The sequence below is a fragment of the Arvicola amphibius genome, chromosome 4, assembly GCF_903992535.2.
Source record: "Arvicola amphibius chromosome 4, mArvAmp1.2, whole genome shotgun sequence".
Lineage (NCBI taxonomy): Eukaryota > Metazoa > Chordata > Mammalia > Rodentia > Cricetidae > Arvicola > Arvicola amphibius.
Genome location: NC_052050.1, coordinates 85,636,622 through 85,661,734, shown reverse-complemented (window position 1 = coordinate 85,661,734; position 25,113 = coordinate 85,636,622). Strand labels below are relative to the sequence as shown.

At 44.7% G+C, this 25,113-nt stretch overlaps 2 protein-coding genes across 2 annotated transcripts in view; one reads left to right on the top strand and one right to left on the bottom strand.

The window, feature by feature from the left end:
* The window catches only part of Lcp2 (lymphocyte cytosolic protein 2), a 47,911-nt gene extending 44,990 nt beyond the window's left edge, over positions 1–2,921 (top strand). The window contains exon 22 of the mRNA XM_038328026.1: positions 2,258–2,921. The gene's annotated coding sequence lies outside the window, so the exon portion shown is untranslated. The remainder of the gene's footprint in view (positions 1–2,257) is intronic.
* C4H5orf58 (chromosome 4 C5orf58 homolog) lies at positions 378–7,585 on the bottom strand. The gene is made up of 3 exons (XM_042054896.1): positions 7,514–7,585; positions 1,806–1,899; positions 378–526 (listed from the first exon to the last, which is right to left on the bottom strand). The coding sequence occupies exons 1-3, from the start codon at positions 7,583–7,585 to the stop codon at positions 378–380; spliced, it is 315 nt and encodes a 104-aa protein (XP_041910830.1).
* Between the last annotated feature and the right edge of the window lie 17,528 nt (positions 7,586–25,113).

Here is a 25,113-nt window from a genome sequence, read left to right as displayed (position 1 = left end):
TGCTCAGCTCTTTGCTCATGGATTCACATCTTAACAAAAGTTAGGTCATTCAGGGTCCCTCTCTGGAAAGAAAATAAGTTCTTTTTAGCCATGCCCTGCAAAGGCAAAGTTGTCTGCTGCTGTACTACTACCTACCATCTTCTGCCCAGCACGTGGGAGAAGCCTGTCTACACCAGAGGACAAGGCCAGCATCAGACTTCCAGCATTAGTGTAAGCAGTTTCCTTTTGAGACATAATAAAACCAAAACAAAAACCACAAGTTTTCAAGAAGATAGGCTTATTTATAATTTCATACTGTTTTAAATTATACTAATAAACTTAGTTATTCTAGACTTTTAAGTCAACAAAATCAGAAACTTAAAACAAATAGAAAAAAATCAGTCAGATAAACTGATAGAAGCAAGGGCTACATCTGGTATCTCAGTCTCTTCATATGAGTGGCTTGTTTCTGCTTCCTTGGGGTCCTCAGTCTTCTTGGGCTGACCAAAATGGAGATTGAGGTCACACAGCAGGATATGGGAGAGTTCTGTGAAAGGAGAAGACAGGGTGGCACAGGTGTCATGACAACTAGTAATGCTTTAAAGAGCTATTTCCTAATTTCTAATGATGTTTTCAAATATTTCCTGTTCAAGCTACTGCTGAGGTCTGATCCATTTTGACTGAAAACCATCGGTATATTAGAAATCAGGAACATGATACCACAAATGTCCCCTAGTTAGTAAATTGCTTTTTTCCCTATTTAGAACTTGGCCATTAACTTATTACATGCCTCCTCTCTCCCAAGATATTTATTTTGCAGTAATGGAGATTGAACTTGGGGCCTTGTGTATGCTGGTAAAGAAGTATCATTGCTGATAGAAGTATCATTGCTGATAGAAGTATCATTGCTACATGGCCCTCATGTTTTTATAAGAAATGGAGAATTGTTGGAGCTATCAGTATAAAGGCTTATAAAACGATATCACAGGCAGAAATAGTGTCTGTGTATGGCCACCTCAGGAGTAATGATGATGAGCAGCAGAACACATGGACAGTATACACTATACAGCAAAAGGTGGAAAAACCTGGCCCCAGTGAATTAATTCCAGGGCTGCCCTCACTTTGGATTGTCTCTCTCCTGGTGTGCATCACATAAGGTGGCATCTGTTACTTGCAGCTGCAGGTCCCAGAAGTGACACAGAAAACATCTACAGGGTTGGAAGAATAACTTTACACTCAAAATAGTTTCAGGAATAGTAATGGGACCTACAGACAAAGAGAGTCGGGGTACAGATCTCAGCTAATCCCCGAGGAACTATCAAAAATGAAATGAGTTAACCGATGAGAGCGTCCCCTGGCATGCTGCGGGGAGAGCTTATTCCTAGAAATATTCAATCAGAGAAAGTTCACATGGCTCGGAGTAAAATAGGAGAACACATCATGACCTTTAAGATCTATTATTGCACTAAGAATATATTTAAAATGAAAGCCATTTCACTTATAGACTCAAACTTTTAATTCTTAATCTGGCAAAATCTCAGGGGCTTAATAATAATTCATGGATAGACACTGAATTTTGTGGAACGTGGTAGAGTCATGCAACTGTGTTGAAGGAAGGGAAATTTAGACAGGTAGATAACTTAGTGGTGTGGGAATAGGGATTCAGGCCTAGCACCTTCAAACACATAGTTGAGATTATACTGTAAACACTTCTTATCAGGACAATTATAATCAGTGGAGAAACTACCCTAGCCGAAGCACAAATTAGCTCTACCGTGTCCTGCATAGCAGTGGCATGCAAACATATTGACCGAGTCAAACCTTACCTTTCATCTTCTTCATCTCCAAAGAAATTGTATTAATGTTCTTAATCATGGCTTCCACTCTTTGCTTGTGGTCATGATGATTATTCTTAAACATCTGATTATAAAAGAGAAACCAGAATGGTGTACAGAGCAGGCTATTTTCGTGGGAGGCTGGTGAAAGCACTTAGAGCACTTAGAGCCCCTTCAACCTAAATCCAGTTCCCAACACTCACACTGGGCATCAGATTCCCACAGCTACAGGGGACCCAATGGCCTCTTCTGGCCTTTTCAGATACCCATGCACAAATGGCACAAACACACACAGTTGAAAATAAATTTTAAAGTCATGTGTTTTTTTAAAAAATGTAACTTATAAAAGAAAAATAGCGATTTTAAACTAAAATCATTTTTTTTTTCTAAATGGTTAGGGAAGTTACAACCTAGGGATGCATCAACTGGTTTTGTTTTTCCAGGTTTCGAGTGGAATTGTATCTGAAAACAACTGCATCTGGAATTCTTAGGGTGAAGTTCCTTCTCTATCAAACCACATCCACAAGATGGGGCCCTTACAATAGAAACAAAGTCCCCTCTACAGAAATCCTCAGCGTTTAAAAACTACCTTACAATGTAGCAATCGTGTGGGAGGGACCTTTCCTAATTACATGTTTAGCCAGTGTCTCAACTCTTGAATGACAGTGCCCACTTGCAATTTCTTTAAAACGAAAAGATGATGTAATTAAATAGCATCTGTTGACAAGGGTAAACCCTGGGATATCTGGAATGGATAAGCCACCACATTGTGCTATATAAAGTCCAGTAAATATATCTAACCGAGACTGTCTGCGGAGAGATGGCTCCGTAGATACTAACCTTTTAGTCAAACCCCGCAAAATGACTTGAGAAATAAACTAGAATTAATTAGCCCAGGCCACTCCTGCCATCTAAACGCTGGGAAGTTGCACGTCAGGACTGTTGGAGCAGGATAAGAAAATAAATCAAACCACCAAGTTGGACCTTGTCTTTGTACTTTCCTGAATTCCAGCCATCTGTCCCATTTTCCCTCACACTCCCTTTACTAGAGCTGCAAAAATTCTTTTCTTTTCCGGACGTTAATGAATAAAACGCACTTTGCATCCACCTCTATGTCCCTGAATATTAACGTAAGAACGCCATTAATAACCTCACTTGGACAAGCCAAACCCAGGACTCGGGTTTGAAGGGGGGTGGGGGGGAGAAACATGGCTGTAAATAAGTATAAAACTTAATACTGATTAAACAAGGAAATGAAACTAACAGGAACGTCCTGAGCCCCACACAGTGGGTAGGGGAGTGGGCCTCAGAGGGCTTAGGGTGCCGAATCCTACAGGGCTGGTGTCAGTTCAGCTTTACCGTTATTCAAATGACGTCTAACGGGAACAGAAGATCCAGGCCCGAGGACTAGACGGTGTCCGAGACAACATGGCGCACACGCGGGCATGACGTCACTAACGCCCTTGCCCCTGCCCTGGGCCCAGCCCGAGTCCTCAACCCTGACAGAGGGTTTCGAGGTCAGGGTCTATTCAGAAGTCTTCCTCCTGGGCCCCACCAACACCCCCTGAGGACCTCTGCTCTCTGGGGGTCACCGAGTTCCCGCTGCCCATGCCCTGCCCAGAGGCCGAGGACAGGCCTAAGGCAGCCTGGACGTTTCCACAGCCCTCACCCACCCTGCGGGTGCTCGTTCTCCACCCACCCCTCAGCCGGGAAATTCACCTGGTGACTGAATGGTTTCAAATAACTCACCTTCCCTGGTCACCACTGGTCACCACAAAGAAAAGCCTCGTCACCGTCACCGTCAACGGACCTTGTGCGGACGGCTCCCAACAGTCAGGCAACTTGACGTTAGATGTGGAGAAATGGCGGGGGAAACCAGGATAGGCTTCCTGATTGGCCAGGGTTTCCGCCTGCATGATTGGTCAGCGTCTCAGCCTGCAGCATTCTGATTGGATAGTGTTTTCACCTGTGGCATTCTGGGAACTGTAGTCTTAAATAAGCAACTCAAGGGCAGAGTCTGAATTCTGGACTGCAAGTGACTCCTAAGAGTGCCAGCAAGGCCTTGCCATTGTCTGCTTCCTAGGTGTGGCTTACCTGTATTTCTCTTTCCATAGTGCAGTGCTGGAGCTAGAGGCAGATTCTAGATTGACTCTCTTTTGGTTTGAAGCCAAAATTACCACTCCTTCAGTTGAATAGATACAGATAAACCCTGTAACCATTCTGAGACCAAACCCCTCCTCCATCTTATGCAACCATAAAAAATATGCTGGAATGATATTCTGAGGGCTGAGATAATTTATCAAAGGTGTTTGGTGGGTGATAACTGTCCCATCCATAACGGTTTGATTTTTTTCTTTTTTCATTTTTTTCTTTTGAGAAATTGTTTCTCTGTGTATCCCTGGTTGTCCTGGAACTCAATTGCAGACCGGTCTGGCCTGGCACTTTCAGAGATTCTCTTGCCTCTGCTAGGATTAAAGGCAATCACCACTATTGTCCAGCTTGCTGGTGTTGGTCTTATAAATTTTTCAAATGCGTAGGCTACAGATGAGCTGACAGATACAGTGGTTTCTTGCCAAGTGGAGAAGCTGGGATTCAAGCCATCTTTGCTTGCTTCCAAGAGGAATCCCTGCCATGACACACTCAGGCTCTGGCCCAGGCATTTGACCTGGTGCTCTGGGCTATTCCTCTAGCCCTGCTGAGATCTTAGGTCTCCAGCACCAGGTGCTAGAGTGTTCTGTTTCCTCCAGGCCTCTCACACAGTACAGGCTAGCTTTCTTGAATCAGTGCCTCCCTGGCAAGCCACAGCACAGTCTGTTGGCCATTTTAAATTTAGCCTACCTTCCGTTTGACCATGTAGAATTTGTCTGATGCTGAGTTCAATAGATAAGGAAAGCGTAGGAGAACTGAGCTTCAGTCCTGATGGTAGCTAGCTGTGTGGTCCTAGAAAACTTATTTTCTCTTCTGAGCCTTCCTTTTCTTGTTGGGTTTCCTTGTGAGGGGCACAGGGTAAATTTCACTCGTGGTTGGGTTAACATATAACAGTCTATTGCAGATAACATTATTGTGGCACCTAAATTATTATTACTATCTTGTCTTAAACTTCCCTCCCTTTAAATTTACTTTAAAAAATTATATATCACGAATATAAGTGAAATAAAATGTGACCAGAAGGTAACAGGAGAAGACAAAGTGAATGAGAATGGGACAATATTTTACATTTTGTGAGCTTGCCTCTGGATGCTGTGTCTTCAGAGCCTGATCTTTGTTTGAATGGGTTCTTATTGATCTGGAAAGTGTCACAAACTGAGACTTCCATCTGAACGGAATCAGAAAGAGTGAAAGAACTGGAAGAGGAGTATCTCACCATGAGTCTATGCTGTTTGATGCTCATGTGCCCATTTTAAGCATCCTTCATATCACTGGTGGGATTTGTTCATGCATTGGGGGATTCCAGATTCGACGCTCTCTGACAATCCTTTCCTTTCTAAAGCTTCCTAATCCTCCACGAGCTAGAAATAAATTTCCAAATTCCTATAAATAGACTTCCTGAATCAGCCCTCCACAGTGCTGTGGTTAATACAGTTTCTTGTGCCAATATTCCTCTTGCTTAATATTTTTAACGTAATATTTCTGTTTGGTACTCCCTTAATATGTTTAATGTAACTACTTGATGTCTTACCTCTGTTTGGCAATCTGAGTTATGAGAATATAAGTAGACACTGAAGAATTGACAACGGGTGTTCTCTGAGCTCTGTGTGTCATGTGTTATGTTAGGAACTTGACCCTGGCAGACCTGAAGCAGCTATTATCCCAGCTATATAGAGTATTCTCACACAGCTTAACTTCTGCCCTACTCAAGGGTCCACAGCCAGGAAAAGGCAGAACCACAGAATTCATCCCGTGTCTGTGATTTGGTCCTTCCGTTATTTTCTCTGCACGATGATGGCTGCTTCCTAGGCCAGATTACCACCAGCCAGGCTGGATTTTTTTGTTCCTCTCAAATTCTTGTGTTGGAACGCTAACCCCTAGCCCTTCCGAATATGAGCCTACTTGGGGTGCATTTGAAGATGTCATTGTGACTTAAAGCAGAGAGGGGTTAAGATTGGACGGCATCACTTTGTAATAGTACCTTATATGGAGAGGGACTCTAACAGGCAGTGAGAACCAGGAATGATCACACACAGAGTTAAGATCCTGCAAGGACACAGAAGGAAGGAGGCTCTCTGCAAGCCATGAAGCCTCCGAAGGTGACAGCATCCCTCTGGCCTTGACTTTCCACCCTCTGGAACTACGAGCGGCTGTTTCTGCTGTCTGAGATATTCTATCAGTGGTGTCATGTCAGGACTGCCTGGCACACGGATAGACCATCTTGTGATGGTAAATGAGCCCAGCCTACCTCCCAAAACTTTTAATTTCAATTGACCACTGACCATAAATACACACATAATAAACACACAGGCATGCAAATGTGGGGTGGACAGCACAGAGTGAGTGACATTCGTTTTCTGAATCAAGGACATCAACAATAATAAAATAAATAGAACTAGCACCAGTGTGTTACAAAAAGCAAGGCCAACTTAGCAGCAAAACAACAGGAAGAAAACAGTTTCAGAATAAAATTGACTTAGGAGAAGAGCTTACCGCCTGTGCCCTCCTCTTCCCCTTCAGGTATGTTGGGAAATCCCTGCAGATAACAGCAGGAGAAAAGGAGGGGATACTTAAGAAAAACTATTGGTTAGTTAGGTGTGCTGATGTAGCGTCGTAATTGTGGCGACGAGGGCTGAGACTGTGTAGGGTGTGGGGGCTCTGAGCACACTGAATCTATTTCAGAATCCGTCTAGCGTTTTCAGTAACTGCTATTGTCTCACTTCCTGTGCTTAAAATGCCTCTTACCGGACTAACAGAAACTTCGGTAACCTCCATAAGCTGCCCGCCTACACACCTGCTCTGAACCCCTCCTATGGGGACTGCCATGACTGGCACTGGCAGTGGTCCGTCATCTGTTACTCACAAAGAAGTGACTTTGTATTTCCTTTAAATAATCATTATAGGAGGAGAGACGGATGAGGAACTCTGAAGGGGCAGCTGTGGCAAGCTGCTGCCTTAGGTGACAATGGCAACTGATTGCAGATTCCTTCCTTAAATAGCTACACAGCTATACATTCTGTCTTTGTGGATTTTTTTTCTCCCTAAGAAAATAAAACCATAAAAGCATAATCTGCTCCTTATAGCCTGGGGTTCTTATGGTTGAGAAAACAAGGCAAAACAAACCTATTGTCTTTATTAATTTGGTAGCAGTACTTTACCAGAAACCAACATAGGTTGCAATTGTTGATTCTAATGTTAATCAAATAAAGGAGATTAAAAAGCTGGTGAATTCCCCCATAAAGGGAAAACGGTTGCAGAACAAGGCAATTAAGCCTTTTATGGAGCTGAGTGTGAGTCCCTCGGTTAGTTTTACTGCAAAATCCTGACATAAAGCCTTAGTTTCCAGGAGAACAAATTGGGCAAATTACCTTACTTTTGCTTGGGCTGAGGGCTTCTGTTTCTCTCCTTTGTCAGCTCATTATCAATTAAAAGTGCTGGTCACTGTGTCTGAGGATTGGGATTCCTATCTCTCTTCTGAACATGGCTATGTCCCATCCCTGTGAACATGCATTCAGGAGGGAGCAGCCCCGAACCCACACTAGCATCATTACCTGAAAGGCATGACCAGAGCCAGAAAGATCACGAAAATTCCCTTGCTGTCCAGATGACCAGGGCTTGCCCATGGCCAACTACACAATGGGAGCAGGGGCAATTGGAGCACCTTGGCCGCTGTGATGAAAAGTGAAGGATTCCCCACCCACTGCCGTCGTCCAGGAGCTGGCATCGGGCAGCCACTTAGTTTTCTCCCAGGGAAATACCTCCTGAAATGCAAACTGATGTTAGGAATGGGAATCTACATTGCTCCTCCCTTCCCTCCAAATAAGCAGTTGCGTTATATTTCCAACACCCCTTTCCCTCTGAGACAGGGAGTTTCCCAGAGAAGGCAGTCAGATAAAATACAGGTTATTCAGCTAAACTGGAATTTTACAGGAACAATAGAAATTTTTTTAGTACGAAAGTCCTGAGTCTCTTGTATGACACACTTAGACAGAAGATTTATCTGAGATTCAAATTTAACGGGGGCTCCTGCACTTCCGTTGGCTAAAGCTGGCAAGTCTCTGTCCAGAACACTTCAGCTGTGAACACAGCAGTGGGAAGCCTCGTAGAGTCGGCAGGTACAGAAGCCGCGAGAAGGCTGAAGCCTTCCAATGCGGCGTTCAGAACGTTAACACACATGCACTTACTGCGTCAGAGTTTGCCTTTCTTCTTCCTCCAGTTTCCCTTTGAAGCAAGCAAGGGTCTAGCTGTCTGAGAGAGCTGATGCCATTCAACAAGGCACTGTTTTTTTTTTTTTTTTTTTTTTTTTTAACAGCTGTTTGCCACGTCTTTTTGTTCAAAAATCCTTTGGGTTTGGCTTCTTAGATACCCTTTTATCTAGCAAGGCACATTCGTGACACAAGTTGTGTTTATTTTCAGAAATCCACCAATCAGAGGATACCTGTCTCTGTCCCAAAATAAAATATGTTTCTAATTCTATTATGTCAGCCATCCATCCCATAACAATACTTCCTCTGTTTATTAAAGGCATAGATCCTGATCTAATGTCACCTCCCTCTGGGCATTGTGCTCCCCCCACCCCTTGCGTTCTCATCAGCTGTCCATGGAGTGAGGAATGAGCATCTTTATGAAAGGATTTATTAGGTGAATGAAGTCAATTACAGCAGAATGTAAGTGTGCTCATCTTTTGTTATGAAAAAATGCGTATGTGTCTAAGAGCACATTTGGAAGAATATCCAGGAGCGCATGGGCAAGGACCACTAATACTTATCATTAGAGGATTTAAGGCCCATTTCTTTGTATTTATTTGGCTGTAATTTATCCCATAATGCCTTCTCTGTATTTTAAATTCTTCTGATTATTGCTCTACATGGTAAATCAGCCACATCTAAGCAGGGTTCCTCAGCCTATGCTGTCCACAGCTACTCAGTGGGTGTGTAAAAAGTCAGATTCAGGAACCTCCGTAAAAGACTGACTTGACAAATATAAGGAGGGGTCATCTGAATCCCCAAGTCCAATCCCTCTCCACCCTACCACCTCCCATCTCTACCGTAACCTAGGTGGTGTGTGTGCCTACTATACCTGAAGGAGCGCTGGCTTACAGCTTCGTTGGTATCTTCTGCAAGACCCAAAAGCACGGCCACGACCTACCTTACTACATTCAAGAACATTTTCTCTTTAGGTATTTATATAATGTCAGATCTAAGTAAGATCCACATAAGTAGGGAAGTGTTTGGGTGGAACGCTTATCACAGCTCAGATGGAAACAGACTCGTGTTGTCTGCTTTGAACACTGATGTGGGAAGAAGAAATGAGAGCACACTCTCAAGATTTTTCTAATTTAGCTCATTCCCTCTGTTTCCTGACCTTTCTGTTGCTGCTGTCTCATTTTATTTGCCATCGTAATGGAAAGTCTAGTGCTAATGTCTAAGATACGGTTTATAAAGCTCGTGCTTTTAGATGTGCATTCTTTTGTCCGCAAATCTCTCCCTGCTTCCTTCTCTGCTGTCATGCCTTGGTGCAAGACAGCTTCTCTCCTACTCCTGATCCTTACAAGAGTGTCTTACGGGCATCCCACAGCTACTCTTGCCTGCTGTAATCCACTCTCCACAGGCCAGTGGGACAAGCTGTCAAAAGTGTAAAGGGGATCGTGCCCTTCTCCCCCTCTGAGCACTCCAGCCATTCTCTCTCTAGCATTTGGCACAAACTTCTCCTCCCTTGCCTTGATCCGCAGAGTTGCACTCCCCTGCTGCCAACAATTGAACGACAGTTGTCTCCTTCCAAGCCTCTCTATTGGTCTCTCTACTGTGCTTTAGGGAACACGCCAGTCATATTCTTAGATCACCCCCATCCAATCACCGAAGCCCCTTCCTCCATGCAACCCTTGCTAGTATTGGGGGAATGTTTCCATCTCTGTGTCTGTGTGTTTGCTGTTGGGTTTCGAGTCTGTCTCTTTTCTTGTAACCCATCTTTTAAGGGAGAGCACTGTCTTGCTGACATCCCCTGCCCTTTGCCTAGCACCGTGCCTGGCACGCAGTAACTCAAGGTCGTTATTTAGCAGCTAGATGAGCAGACAGGCCTCGGCCGTGGCAGTACACTAGGAGGTCAGAGAAACGGAAATGAGTATTGTCCACTCTTTAGGGTGTGAGACTGGGCTTTGGCAATAGCAGCTACACATGGGTATCTTCTGAGACCTCTAAGGAATGGGGTGTCTGGGAAGAAGTAATGACTTGTAGCCAGTCATACACAACAACTCCAAACTGAGGGCACCCCATCATGCCACCAAATAGCCATAGAAGTAGACTCAGAGTTGTTCTAAAAGCTACATCCGACCCGCACACTTCAGACAGCCTGCATAGGAAGGACCTTGGGACTGTCTCAGCTGCGGATCATCATTTGAATAAAAATCAGATGACTTAGGATCTGTCCAAAATGAAGGATGTTTTAATACTTTGTGTGTAAAAGCACTGGTATTTTGCTTCTGTTTTATTAAACAGATTTTATTATTTTTCAGAATCTTGTCAGGGTAATCATTTTATGCGTAGATGAAATATTTAGCTCTGCACTGCACGACTTCCTTCTCAGCAATTACCTTGTGGCACTTCCGCTGTAATTAGGTTTCCGCCTAGGATTTTTCCCTGGGTCTGGGTAATAAATGAAATATGACCAGAATTTAAATTTGTCAATTACAAGGAAGTACCATGGGTAAACACACAACAGAACCATGAATTCAAAACCACAGGCCATTGCTGGGGGTGGGGGAGGGGGACGGGGGCAGATGCTCTGAAAATTAAAATGGAAATAAAACTACTGACTGGCAAGCAAAAAGCAGCCCCCACAGAAAACGGATCTCCCCTAACACTCCTGCACGATCCTTCCAAACTGTGAGCTCTTGATTACAAACCCTTCTAGCTTGAAAATGACGGTTCCAGGAGCGAGCGGTGGATTTGCATCGAAATAATCCATGGGGGCTGTGCTTGCCTGTCTAGGAAGGCATTTCTGGAAGCCAGATCAGGCAGTTCAGGGATGTGGTAGGCCAGAGTGCCACAGAATTCTGCAGCCTGCTCTCCGGGATGCTCAGGGAGATCTGGGGATAGGACTTTAGGTCTCCCAACAGCGTTTGCAGACTTGACAACTTCAATTATCGCTCCTGTGGGGCCCTCTGCTGACTGTCTCTTGTACAGGGCGATGTCTTAGGAGTGACATTGTTAGCACCTGACTAAGTGTATTTTATTAAGACGGACACAAAAGGCAAAAAAAAAAAAAATTAACTGAAGCACTATGCAGGTGAAACGGGGCTTGCAGTTTTTGCAAGCATACTGCGTACAACCATTTCTTCATACAGCTAGTCTTCCTTGAGCCTCTCTGCACTGTTAATCCCCATGTTACATTTCATGTGGCTAGTGCTGAATTCAAGTAGATAGGTCTTTATTTATCTGGGAGGCCATGATGTGGAGGAAACAGACCGGAGTTCCCAGGTCACACTAAAGCAGCCCAGTGATCCTAAGGACTAATGACAGTAGGAGTAGTTCATTGTTAGGAGGATTGATTTTTATGTAAACTTTGTAGAGTGCAATTACTTATACAAACCAAGACGATGGTGTGCCACCAGAGCGTATTAGACCATATAATCTTATGGGGCCACTGTCTTATCAGCTATTCTTGGCTGACTGAAGCATCCTTATGAAGCTCATGATGTGTATACGACATGAGCATTTAAATAGACATTGTCCATGGTTGAGGAAGGAGTCCCGTCTTGAGGGATGTGACACGAACCCAGTGACTTCGAGGAATGGCTTCTCTGAGGAAGGGACACCCAGACTAAGGTGAGAAGAAAAGAGCTCTTCAGGCAGAAAGAGCATTGTGATCAAGAGCACATCAGGGGGAGCCTACGGATGGAAGAGACTGAAAGTGTGCCAGCAAGGGTGGAGAGTAGGTGCGCAGGGCAGGTACAATGGGGGCAAAGAGGACAGGACCAGCGAGAATCAGGTTCTCTCTCGCTCTCTCCCCTGCCTTCTCTATATCTCTCCCTCCCTCTCTCTCTCCCCCACCCTCTCTAGCTCCCTCCCTCTCTCTCTCCCCCACCCTCTCTAGCTCTCTCCCTGCCTCTCTTTCTCCCCCACCCTCTCTAGCTCTCTCCCTCCCTCTCTCTCTCTCCCACCCTCTCTAGTTCTCTCCCTCTCTCTCTCCTTCTCCCTCTCAATTCTTGATAGAAACCATTAGGGGGTCTTATGTAGTAAAGAATATGATCATATTTGTGGTTTGAAAGAGTGACCTGGCTAGAGAAAATGATGGGAAGGTACAAGACAGAATACACAGAATACAGCTGGGAGGGTATCATAAAGTTCATGCAAAACACGGCAGGGGCTTGTTGAAAATGGTGACAGAAGAGACAGAAACAAGATGAACACAAAACACAGGAGGTAGGATCAGCATTAGCACCGGTGATAGGTGAACAGCTTGGAAAATGGAGGAGTTAGGCATGATCTTCGAGTTCTCAGATTCTATTATTAGAGTCTCAGAAAGTACTTATATAGTGTGGAGCGAGGCGGGCTGCATTCCCACCCTGCTCCCAGCTGCCTGGCTAGCTTATGCCCCGAAATAACAACACACAAATTGTATTCTTTTAAACACTGCCTGGCCCATTAGTTCCAGCCTCTTATTGTCTAATTCTCACATCTTACTTTAACCCATTTCTAATAATCTGTGTAGCACCACAAAGTGGTGTCTTACAGGGAAAGATTCTGACCTGGTGGCTGGCTTCATGGCGAATGTCTCCCTGAGGAGAGGCACGAGAGGCACGGTAGTCTGACTAACTTCCCAGCATTCTGTTCTGTCTACTCCGCCCACCTAAGGGCTGGCCAATCAAATGGGCCAGGCAGTTTCTTTATCAACCAATGAAATCAATTCAAACAGAAGACCCTTCCACATCAGACTTATATCCACTTTATACCTGAGGGCGTGGAGGTTTAGAGAGGCTTAGGGTTGGGCTCAAGCTCACTCAGCTGGGCAGATGCTGGGCTATGTGCCTTTATGTTGTTTGGATATTCCCAGGAAATTTCCATAGGAACTCGTCTCCCCTACATCCTCTCAAAGTATCACCTGTATTATTGAGACCCCAAAGCATTTGCTGTAGTTCTCTGCGACTCCCCCCCCCCCCGCGACTGGGCTGAACTCCTTTATTCTTGTGGAAGGGATGGTTGAACCTTAGATACTAACAAACTCTTTACATAGTCTGAATTTTCTTCTATGTAAGCCATGCCCTACATGGATTAGGTCCTGGAAACATGGTTAGGGGTGGTGAGGAAATAGACATATGTTTATTAGGTTCTTTTCTCATGGGCAAAATACTCTTTCCCATGGGCTAAATCAGAAGTCTCTCTCAGCCCTCAAGGTTATTGGAAAAAGCAAAGCAGGTAAGCATGAACTCAAATGACTTATAAGTCAGAACTGACTTCAGATGGAAACTGAGTCATACATGGGCTACCACAACAATAATACACTAAAAGTTATTTACAACGTACAAACTACTTTGTTTCTAAAACTTTTCTACTAAATATTTTAATAGTATACATACTGTATACTATTAGGGCAGTGATAACATGGTTGACTACAAGTAACTGAAACCATGAAAAAAGAAAATTTCTGACAAGGAGGGACTCCTGAATTTAGTTCTGTAACTGACCCAGATTAATCCTGGCACCAGAAAGGAACAAACGTACTCTAGTGCCTACAGAAGGAAGCCAGTTTAGAGGGCAGAGTGTGTTTAAAACATCTTCAGTGGTCTAGTCCTTGCGCCAAGGCCTCATTGGGGGGATTGGAAAGCAATGCTCAGAGAAAGACTGTTCAGAAACCGGAAGCTTCTAACACCCCGGCCTGGTGTGACTCTGGGTTTAAACCCAGCTCCTCGTGCGTGCGCTACTGGTACTTATCAGCTCCGAGTCTTTGACCGCCTCCTGCACAAAATGAGGCTCCTTTAAGAATTTACTCAGTAGGGCTGTTGTGAGTATAGCATTGGTTTGCTCGGCTAACATATGCTAATACACCCTATTTTTTTTAAGGATAAGAAATTGCATGATTAACCAAGAAGAGTTAGAGAGAATTTTCTCTTCTGTTGGCCCTGAAGTTTCTGTCACTTAACAGTCTTCTTTCCCCATGGTTTATTTTGGAATGAAGAAAGAGGAAGCTGGCTCTCTGGAGGTCCTCAACAAGTTGACAGATGTCCCCTAAGGCAGCTTTCAACAGAGAACGATTCTTTATTATAATTATTATTCTTTGTGATTTACAGTGTGTCTCTAAGCCTCCGGGCACAATCATGGAGCAGACTGGAACGAATAAATCTGATCTGTTTCCTTCTTAATTCATGGCGCTGACAAGATTAAAAATGGAGGCGGGAGGGAAGACTGAGAAAATGAAGTACCACAAGCGAGATTCCTAGGCAGGTGTGGGGGTGTGTGCAAGAGCATGACCCAGCCAGAACCGTAACTTCAGCAAGACACGTGGTCTAATAGATCAAGGGGACTTGAGGACTCCCCAGGAAGCCACAAAACTTTCCAGTCCAAACCCATTTTATTTAAGCACCAAGCCCTCTGGGGCTATGCACAAAAGTGTTAAAGCAGTATGTTGTACTGCCTACTGCCGGAAGCTGGAGCAAGGGGTTGAAGGTCATGTATCTGGCTATGTGTAGAATTGTGTTCACATCCAAGTCTGAGCCAAAGCCTATGGCTTTAATCTTTACCATGTGCTGGTTATGAAGATGGTATATTATAGTTGCTTAAACATTTTTTGTACAACTTTGAATTCATCTAAGTGAATGAATACCCAGTATACAAGAGGAACTTAATACGTTCACACAGAATTTCCCCTCCTTCTTTGTTTCCCAATCATATGGTATTTACTATGGAAAAAAACTATATTAGAGAAAAATATTGTTTCCCAAGTCACCAAATTCATTGTTATGATCTTAGGCCCACATATTAGAAGGCTTGGCTGTCAGCAGTACTGGTAGGTGTTGGAACTATGGTTGACACATAGTCAGAGAAATTTAGATCATTGGTGGGTGGTGTGTCTGGAAAGGGATACTAGGACCCTGGTCCCTTCCCAGTTGTCATGAAGTAAGCAGCTTCCTCTGACACAGTCTCAGCCACAGTTGCATAGGGTGCTGCTCCAGGTCCCAAACAAGACCAGAGGACTGTGCACCGAACTCTGAAGCTGGGGCACCACCCAGCATTGCTCTCAAGCCAGTCGCTCTGAGTGCTTTGTCGTAATCGCACTGAAATAACACGAGCAGAAAGACAGACACTCAGATGTTGTGCTTGCCCCCAAATTTCATCTTTCTCCAGAGTCATGAGAGCTGTGGCAAAATCTTCATGCCTACCTTAAAAATAGACATATTTTCCCTGTTACACCGTGTGTGCGCTTTCTGATCTTAGGAGATGGCTCCATTCACTGCTGAGTCGAGAAATGATAAGTGGCAGTGGTCATCAGTGGGCTTTTTGTTTGTTTCCATCCCAAAGACAGCAGGCATCTCCTCAATGATGTCGGCCAACTTGTCACGTCACTGTGGGATGTTTCCTTTTAGTTGATGCCAGAGGATGCCCGGAAGCTATGTGTGGAGAAGCCCATAGGAGTCATTTCTTCACCAAGGCCAGGCTCGGTCCTCATCTGGGCCACAAGTACCTTCTCTACATTGCTAGGCTTGCATACTTTAGTCAGTGTATTTTTTTAAGGTAAAATTTTTGATGAAAAGAACCGAAACCTTTCACCATAAATAAATAACATTTGTGGAGAATGGTGTATTTAACTTGTTTAAAATGTTATACAGTGCATATGTGTATCAAAAATATCACATGGCACTCCATTAATATATATACACACACACACACACACACACACACACACACACACACACACACATATATATATATAGGCACTAGCCAAAAATCTAATAAAAGAAGAATTCTAAATATATTCAATTCACAATTATATTTGATGTCAGGGAAACATAAAAGAATGATGAATAAACTATAGCACTCAGAAGTGAAATAGAAACACTATTTTAAATAAAAGTAAAAGTAAAAAAGCTTCTGATTAGCACATGTGTCCCCAAAGAAAACTAACAGTCACCTCCAGTCTCTTAAGAAACTGTCAATACTGTAATTAACAGCCTTCTAGCCACCCCTTCCCTTTCCTCCCTTGTTGTACAGCTTTGGAAAAAGGATGGGTCCTTCAAATGTCCTTAATGTTTAAGAGGACAAGAAAAGTCCTGTTGTCCCTTCCAGAGAGAACTCAACTGTAATCTCTGTTATGTAAACTCTTTCAAAGAAGTAGTCTGTTCAGAGCTGTTGCTAAGTCATTCGTTGCTATAGTGATGCCTGGCCCAGAGGCACTATACAGCCATCCTGACTCTAACCTCCAAACACACGGGCCATTATCTCCCTCCTACCTAGGGGAAGGCTCCCTTTGCCAAAGCTAAGCTATTCATTTAAATTAGCAGCTCCCGTCCTAATCATTTGAGTTTCTTGGGCTTGCTTTTGTGTCCTTTCAGGGGCTCTAAGAGCAGTTAGGGCAACATATTGAGATTCTCAGGGTGGAGGTTAGCAATTCTTGGTGTTCAGGATGTCTGGGGTAAACAATGATATTCTCCTCTCACATCTTAGATGTCCTAACCCAGGGCAAGGCAAAAGGATGTTAGTGGCTGAGCGACAATCCTGTCCTGATGAAAACCATGGCACAGTGTCACATTCGCTAAAGCCGGATAACCGCTGGACTAAAAGCACACACGCAAATCTGCTAGCATTCTGAAGAGCTCTCTGGACGTTGTGCACATTTGCGGGATATCCTTACTGTAGGAAGATGTTCCGCATGCTTAATACCCCTGGTTTCACTTGATTTTGGCATACGCGACGTTTTATGTAAGAGAAAAAGAGGCTTGGAGAGATTAAGCAATTTGTCCAAGATCCCTAGGCAGAGGGTGGCAGCGCTGGTCTTGCTGTTTGTCTCAGAGCCACCCGCTTGCTCCTTGAGTTACCCTGAGGGACTGGAATAGACATGCATGGTGCTTCTACTTGGCCCCTCTACTCTGCACACAGAGCGCCAGGACTTTTTAGTTGGAAGGCACCCTTGCCCCCATGGGTAGGTGGCGAAGCTCAGTTCCACAGATGTGCGGCACCCACTGCCAGGTGACTGGTCAACAGAGAGTTTGGGTTTACTGTGACAAGCCTCTAGGGTCGCTACACAGCACTTCCAGATGTCTGGAAATTATTAAGCCCAATGCTCTTAGGTTGGCAAGGGAGGAAATAAGCTAAGAAATACTAAGTGACTTGGTCAAGGTTAATTTTTAGGATCTAGAGAATCTCCTAGCTTTACAAAGAAGATGGATCTTCTGTGTTAGTTTTGGTTCAGTTCACACTTTCTGAGACTTGGTCCGTGGTTGTTTGGCCCATGTCTTAGGGTTTCTATTGTCACAATGAACCACTGGTACTCAAAGAATGTAGAGGAAAAGGTTTATTTGGCTTATACTTCCTCATTGTAGTCCATCATTGAAGAAGTCAGGACAGAAGCTCAAACAGGGCAGGATCCTGGAGGCAAAAGCTGATGCCGAGGTCACAGAGGAATGCTGCTTACTCCTATGCTCCTCAGGACTTGCTCAGCCTGCTCTCTCCTAGAACCCAGGATCGCCAGCCCAGGGAGGCCCTCCCCAACAATCGGCTGGGCCCTCCCCCATCAATCACTAATTAAGAAAATGCTCCGTGCAGGCTTGCCTGCAGTCCGATCTTATGGAGCCATTTTCTCAGCTGAGGTTCTCTCCTTTCCAAAAAACGCTGGCCTCTGTCAAGAAACCAGCCAGCACAGCCCAAGTACTTGGGCAGATACCATTGTGGCCCAAAGGTGTATGTGTGGGGGTGGGTGGGTGAGGGGTGGGGCTCACAACAAACAGGAAACAGAGTAGCTCTGGAAGGAACCCAGGGATACGCCCACATGGGCTTATTCATTAGTGACCCACTTCGTTCTCCCATGAGGCCTTACTTCCTGAAGCGTCGAGAGCCTCCCCAGATGGTGGTGCTGTCTGGAGAATGGACATTTAAAACATGAGTCCGTGGGTGACATTTTCTTTTCAAATCATAGCAGAGTCTTTAAGATGTCTTTATTTGCTGATAGCCGCCTGTTGCTCAGGCCAAGTCCCGAAAGTGACTGAAAAATCACCGCACTAGAAGACTATGTGTTTAATGTGGGACTGCACTGCAGCCTCGAGCGTTCCTATTGGCTAGTCTAACCTTGTCTTCCTGAACTAGAAGCCTCCCTGCCAGAGAGATCCTCACATCACAGGGGTGGGCCCAGGGAAAGAATGACACAACTGACTTGATTGATAACTTGATGGGATTTAGAATCACCATAGAAACAAAGCCCTGAAATTTTTCTAGGCCAACTGGGTTAGTAAAAGACCCACTTTAAATGTGGGGAACACGGTTCCATAGGCTCTGGCGTCCGACTGAATAAAAAGGAGAAAGGGGCCTGAGCAGCTGCCTGCTTTCCTTCACTCCGTTTCCTAATGGGGATACAGTGTGGCCGGCTGCCCCAAGATTATGTCCCCACATAATGGGTTGTCACCTTGGACTGTGAGCCTTTCCAATCCTAAGGCTGCTTTGTCTCCTATTTTTTCAGAGCAACAAAAGAAATAAGAGATGCATGGATATTTAGCTGTGTTTATTACTCTTGTTCCTTCCCTGCTGGGTCACCCTGGAGGGCTGTATCTCTTCTAAAGGTCTTTGCCCCATCATTCAGAGCTTGCTGATTACCTCTTGTTCTAGGTTCTATTTCCTTCCCCTCTACCTTCTAGGTTTTAGGGAGGGATATGCCCTCATTACCCTACCAAGTTTGCCCACTCTGTGTTAAGCCGCCACTGCTAAATTAGTCAGTTTGCATATGCCCACTCTTTCCTGCCGAGACCAATGGATTGACTACCCACTTCCTCTATGACTCATCTTCGCTCTTACTTCCTCCACAATCGTCGCCTCAGCCGGGATTGTTTCATTTATTATGTATTTGTCTCTGTGTTCTAGAATGAGCTGGGAGAGGAATGGGTTTTCCTGTCGCATTACCAAACATTTCCCCTGCAGCCGGGACGTCCATTTTCACAGTCTGGCTGTTAACTGTTTGCTGTGAGCCCTACAGAGCGCTGACTGGGATTATTCAAAGGCTTTCGTTTCATGATGGAAGCAAAAGTTGTATCTCAGGTCTCCTCCTAACCTAGGTTGCTTCTTCCTTTCTTGGGTTTGTCCTGATAGTCCCCCCTCTGGCTGACTGTCAGAAACACAGCTATCCTACAGGAATCCCATTCATTTGAAGAAGCCTTGTCTGTGGGCTGGATAGCTGTGGGGGTTGGGGCCCACCCAGCCTCCAGTGACTGTTTCTTTGCAAGCTGAGCGCTTGCCTGATAAGCCCGCCATGGTCCTCCCAGATGATTTGACAAAGGGTATTATGCAGGTGTCTTATCTGTCATTTATTTAGAGCCTGACGGTGGACCAAGCACATTTCAGTGTCTGGCACCTCAAACATCACCAGTGCTAGAGGCCCTGGTTGCTTTCAAGGACACTTGTATCTCCGCTTTATTGGCTCAAGCATCAAATCTTTCATTCGTTTGCTTGAGAGAGAAAGGACAACGGCCCTGAGTGTTCAGACTCTGGATGCCAGTGAACTTCAGTGCCAATTATGACTTCTCCTCTTAACAGATCTGAAAGTTGGGGAGACTTATGTAATTCTTCTGAGCCTAGGTGCTTTCCTCTGCAAAATAGGAACCCAGACCTACTTCCTAGGGTTGGGGGAAGATTAGTCTGGATGAAGACCACGTGGAACAGCAGTGGGTGTGCCTGAAGGTCGACAAATGGCAGTGAGAGTTGCGAGGATAGGTCAGATTTCCCGCCAGTCAGCTCTGCTGGCGTCTTTGAAGCAATCCAACAGCTACTGAATTTGTGTTAATATTTTATATTTACTTATGTGTGTATATGTGTGTGGGTACACACGTGTAGGTGTACGTGTGGATGTCAGAGGACAGCCTGTAGGAGCTGGTTCTCTCCTTTTACCTTAAGGGCCTGGGGGAGAGAACATTGGTCATCGTGCCTGGTGGCAAGTGCATTTTGGCAGTAGTCTAACATTTACAGGTTTGGTGGGCACGGGGTTCTCCTCCTTTGGTGGTCCAGCTTAGGAGAACACATTAGAGGTTTCACAGAGTTCCTGTGTAATTTAACCTGGTCCTTGCTGCTCTTGCAACCCCTCTCCCCCAGCCCCAGGCTGTGATCTCCCACCTCACCAACACTGTGGCAAAGCTGAACAGGAGTCATGCAAACTAAAGTGCAGGTTCATGGTCACAAAAACATGCTGGAAAACCCAGCAGCCATTGGCTTAGTTGGGTGAAGCTGAGTGTCCCAAAAGCCTTGGATTGCTCGTATGTGACTATAGTGTGACAATCGTGTGGGTCCAGGGCTTGGAAGTTGAAGCTATTTCTGTTATACTGCAGGTTTTATTTTCAGCCTTGGGGAGTTCCTAATGCACTTGTGATGAGTGGATGGTATTTCAGTGCCTGCGACTGGGTTCAGCGGCCACTGTCTTCGACACTATGCTCTTGAGCAGAGCTTGCTGATGTAGTTACAGATGGTGACCTTTGATTCAAGTATTTAGATGATCCCCAAGCCATTCTTTCCCCTGCTGTCGACCAGAAGCCTCACAGAGAACACGAACTTGTTTAGTGCATATTCAGATATGCATAATATATGACAAATAGTTGTTTAGAACCACGAGAGAACCCTTTTACTGAAAGAGCAGCTTCCTGGAAGGACGAACTGTTTATGTTGGGATGATGAGCATCACATGGTACGTCAGAGGAAACTGGAAACCCGTACACGAGCTCACAGCTGGCGCAGGGGGAGGAGGCTATGAAGTTACGGAAACACCGGATGTCTTTACAGCATGGATACCTTTTGTCTCCATGGCAAAGGGTGCCTTGTGTGGTGGTGGGCAAATGTTTCAATGACTAACAGATATTAATAGCAGTGATTCTAAAGGCAGCCCATGATCTCCATAGTTTATGGATTCATGGCATATCTAAGCTTTTCTTAACCGGTTCTTACTATATCCCTGGGCTTTACAGCTTATTTATTTATTTGCCATGGGGGGTTTTTCAATTTGTAGCAAGTTTTAAAAGAAATTTACATATTCTTAGGCTGTGCCACCTTAGATCTGTCTAGCTCGTGGGTCAAGCTGTGATCAGAAACAGAGCCTTGACTGATTTTGTTCTCCCTCCTTTATTTCCCCTCCCTCCTTCCTCACTTCCCTTTCTTTTAGCAGTAGCTGGGCTGAAGTTGGCATCAGATGGGCTATGTACACAGGTGGAGCTGCTCTTGGCTGCTTTTACAGCACTCAAAAAGGAACAAGGATTCTAATTTTTTTTTTTTTTGAGATTTAGGACTGCTCAGTGCAATTCTCATTGCTCAATTCTTCATCGTGCAAGATAAAGCTCTCTGAGACCCGAGCCCAGCTGCCAGTCTCACTACCTCTCATCTCTCTTGTGCGCCTAGCCACCCACCTGCCATTGTTCAGACACACATCCCAGTCTGTGTCACGTGGCTCTGTCTTTGCCCTGGGTACCCTGCTTACCTCATCTCTCCTCCTTGTCCTCTTGCTAAATGTCTCACATACTTCCAGACATGGGGGTGCTCACTGTGGGGCATTAAATCAGTGCTTCTAGTATAGTCTGTTTGCAGATTGTCTCCCCAGTGAGAGACATGTAATAGAGTATTTTGACTAAGTAATTTTATGGCTACTGAATCTGGTAATCATAAACCTGTGTTTTATGTCTCACATTTTTCATTTTATTTTTCTCCTAATTCATTTTTATTGCACTGCCGTTCCTCAATGTCCACAGGGGATTGGCTCCTGGACTCCCACAGACACTGAAGGCTGAAGATGCTGAAGTCTCTTATATAATAAAATGCTGTGGAATTTGTATGGGAGATATATGAATAACCCATACAATATACATACATAATGCCACATTTTCCTTTATCTTTAATGAACTGTAATTTATAACACAAAGTAAATGCTATATGAATAGTTGATGGATTGTATTATTTAGAGAAGTATGTTCAAGAAAATGTCTGTATGCTCAGGGCAGACACTGGTGGTTTTTCTGAGTACTTTCAATCCATAGCTGGTTGAGTCTGTGGATGTGGAGCCCAGGTGCCTTAATCTGCTTTCTATTACTGTGGTAAACACCCAAAGCAACCTGGGAGATAAAAGGGTTAATTGGGCTTATGTTTCTTGGATCACAGTTCATTAAAGGAAGACTAAGCAGGAACCTGGAGGCAGGAGTTGAAGCAGAGACCATGGTGGAATACAGCATAGTGGTTGGCTCTCCCTGGCCTACTCAGTTTGCTTTCATACATAACCCAAGACTCTCTGCCCAGGGTTGGTACCACTCACAGTGGGCTGGATTCTCCCACATCAATCATTAATTAAGAAAATACACTACAGACAGGCCAATATGGTGGAGGCCCCTTTTCCATTGAAGTTCCCTTTTCCCAAGTTGACAAACAAACTAGAAACCCACAAAACTCCAGCGTACCAGGGAGACAGAAAGCTAACAACATTGTGCAGAAGCGGTTGTTTGAGATGGACAGAGAATCAAAGCAGAACTCTTGCCTCCCACAGCCACTATAGAAACACGGCTCTAAGTCTTAAGTTTCAAACCCTTAACCTTTCTTGGATTGACTCGCCTCCCAACCCACCTGTCCGTTCCTTCACACACGCTGCTCCTCCTGGGTGGCATCTACCTGGTCTCCATCTCTCTGCTCTCCAGCCTTCTAGGACGTTGCAGAGAGTCAGCGAGAGTCAGCGCTCCAGCCAGGCCTTCCAAACACGCTCTCACGCCACTCAAGGTGCTTTGAGAACTACATCGTTAGAGGAAAGGCCCTTCCCAGCCCTTGATCCCTGCTAGAGGTCTCCTGGTCGCTTTGCTGTGTTTCCCAGCTCCTCGCACACATTTGCAACATTGTTAGCTATCCTGGTGTGCCGCGGGAGTTCTGATTGTTTCTTTCTTTTATTTTGTTTGTGTATTTTCTTGTGTATAACTTGGGAAAAGGGACCTTCAATTGAAAAAGGGTCTCCACCATACCCTGTCTATAGAGTATTTTCTTCAGTGATGGATGTAGGGGAAACCAGCCCACTGTGAGGGTGCCAATCCTGAGCAGACAGTTTCTTCTTAAATACAAAAGCAAACTAAGTAGACCATGGAGAGCCACCAGTATGCAGTGTTCCCCCACGGTGTCTGCTTTCATTGCTAAACACAGGACACACTGACTTCTCCACACCACCCCCCTCAACTATAAGCTCCGTGAAGGCAGGTTTCATCATGCTGGCTTGCTTCTCAACAGTCTATTGGTTTGCAACAAAAAAGCCTAGCACAGTGTGGATGCTCAGGAAACAGACTTTTGGGGATGGGATGAACAGGGAATGGTAAAGCTCAAGCTGTATTGGATTATGGTTGCCACTGGGCAAAGTTACTTAAATTCCACTATCTTCATTCTCTGGGGCTTTAATGTAAGTTTGTGTGTGTGTGTGTGTGTTTTATCAAATATCTGTTCTTTAAAAAAGGATGGCTTTGCCACCAGGGGGAGCTGGGTTTATGTCAACCAGCCAGCTACAAGTCGGCTGAGTTCTCAGAAGCTGTTTTTCACCTGCTGTATCGATGCCCATTTCACCAAATTCCTGAGGGACTGAAGTAATCCAGTTAAAAACACTGGGTACAGCTAAGAGAGGGCTCAGTCTTTAAAGCCCTTACCATGCAAGCATAGGATCCCAAGTTCAACCCCCAGAACCCATATTAAAATAGAGTGGCTCATGCGTGTAATCCCAACTTTGGGGAGGGAGGCAGGAGATCCCCGGGGCTTACTGGCCAACCAGAATACTCCACCAAGCAGGCACTGGGCCAGTGAAAGACCATTTGTCATAAAACCATGTGGACTCTGCCTGAAGAATTATACCAAGTGACTAGCTTTCAGTTTCCAACCCACAGGATAGGTATAATAAGTTTTACTCTAAAAATTCTAAATTAAATAATATAAAACTATGTAACATATATAGTATAATTCAATACGTGGCTCATAATATCTGATAATTATTATAATAGTTGGCATTAGTTATCGTTATGATAAACAGTTCCTCTCACAATAGCTAAAATTCTCAACACCAGGATAATTAAAAATGAAACAAAATGCCTGTACGGAGTGGTCCCCAAAATTTTTTGAGGCACGGAGAAGGCGGAGGCCAGCTGCTCAAGATCACTCCTACACGGTTTGGATGTGGTCTTCAGTAACAGCAGGGGGCGCTGTTTCCTTAATAAAGAGCCAACGGGACTCCTAGCAGTTGAGAGCTCTCGAGTTTGGAAATTTGATGAACAGCACTAGCAGCAAGCTTCTTTAAGACAGGAATTTTGAGGTTCTGAACAGAAACATATTGGAACTCTGAACCAATAGCAGACCTTTGGGCTCTGAATAGTAGGCTCCTTTTGTGTTTGGCTATGTGTTGGCTTCCTCCCTCTTCTCTTTTCTTTGTCCTATTTAGTTATTTAGTTTTGCACATGCTTGGCAAGAGCTCTGCAGCTCAGCTACCTTTCTCACCCTCCCCTCCTCTCTTTCGCTGGACCATTTATTGTTAAGAAAGAGAAGGCAAGCTACACTAGACCCTAATAGCTGAAAGGGCCTCTCTCGTGCGCTGCCACCAGGAGGGAAGGAGGAGAAGGAGCCGTAATGGAGCCCTTTGAGGAAGGTCTGATTCTAATTCCTCTGGGCAGAAGGGTGAGCTTAGCCTGGTGAGATGGCTCAGCAGGTAAAGGCACTGAGGACCTGAGTTTGATTCTCAGGACCCACACGGTGGAAGGGGAGAACCAACTCCACTTGTCCTCCAAACTCCACCCGTTAACTGTGGCAAATGTACACACAAAAACAAACACAAAAAAGTAAATAAATGAAGACAAAAGATGGAGAGGTTTAAAGAAGGTGTGCTTTTCTGTTTTGTTTTGATTTGTTGTTTGCTTTGTTTTCTTCTTGACCTGGGCGAAGTGAGCTTCTGCTGTTTTCCAGCCTTTTCTCTACATTCATCA

Excerpts from the sequence above, each read along its gene's own strand:
- C4H5orf58 (XM_042054896.1), bottom strand. The coding sequence starts at position 7,585 with ATGGGCAAGCCCTGGTCATCTGGACAGCAAGGGAATTTTCGTGATCTT. Across the intron at positions 1,900-7,513 it reads GCTCTGGTCATGCCTTTCAG|ATGTTTAAGAATAATCATCA; the intron begins GTAATGATGCTA and ends TTTTATAATCAG. Across the intron at positions 527-1,805 it reads GGAGATGAAGAAGATGAAAG|AACTCTCCCATATCCTGCTG; the intron begins GTAAGGTTTGAC and ends CTCCTTTCACAG.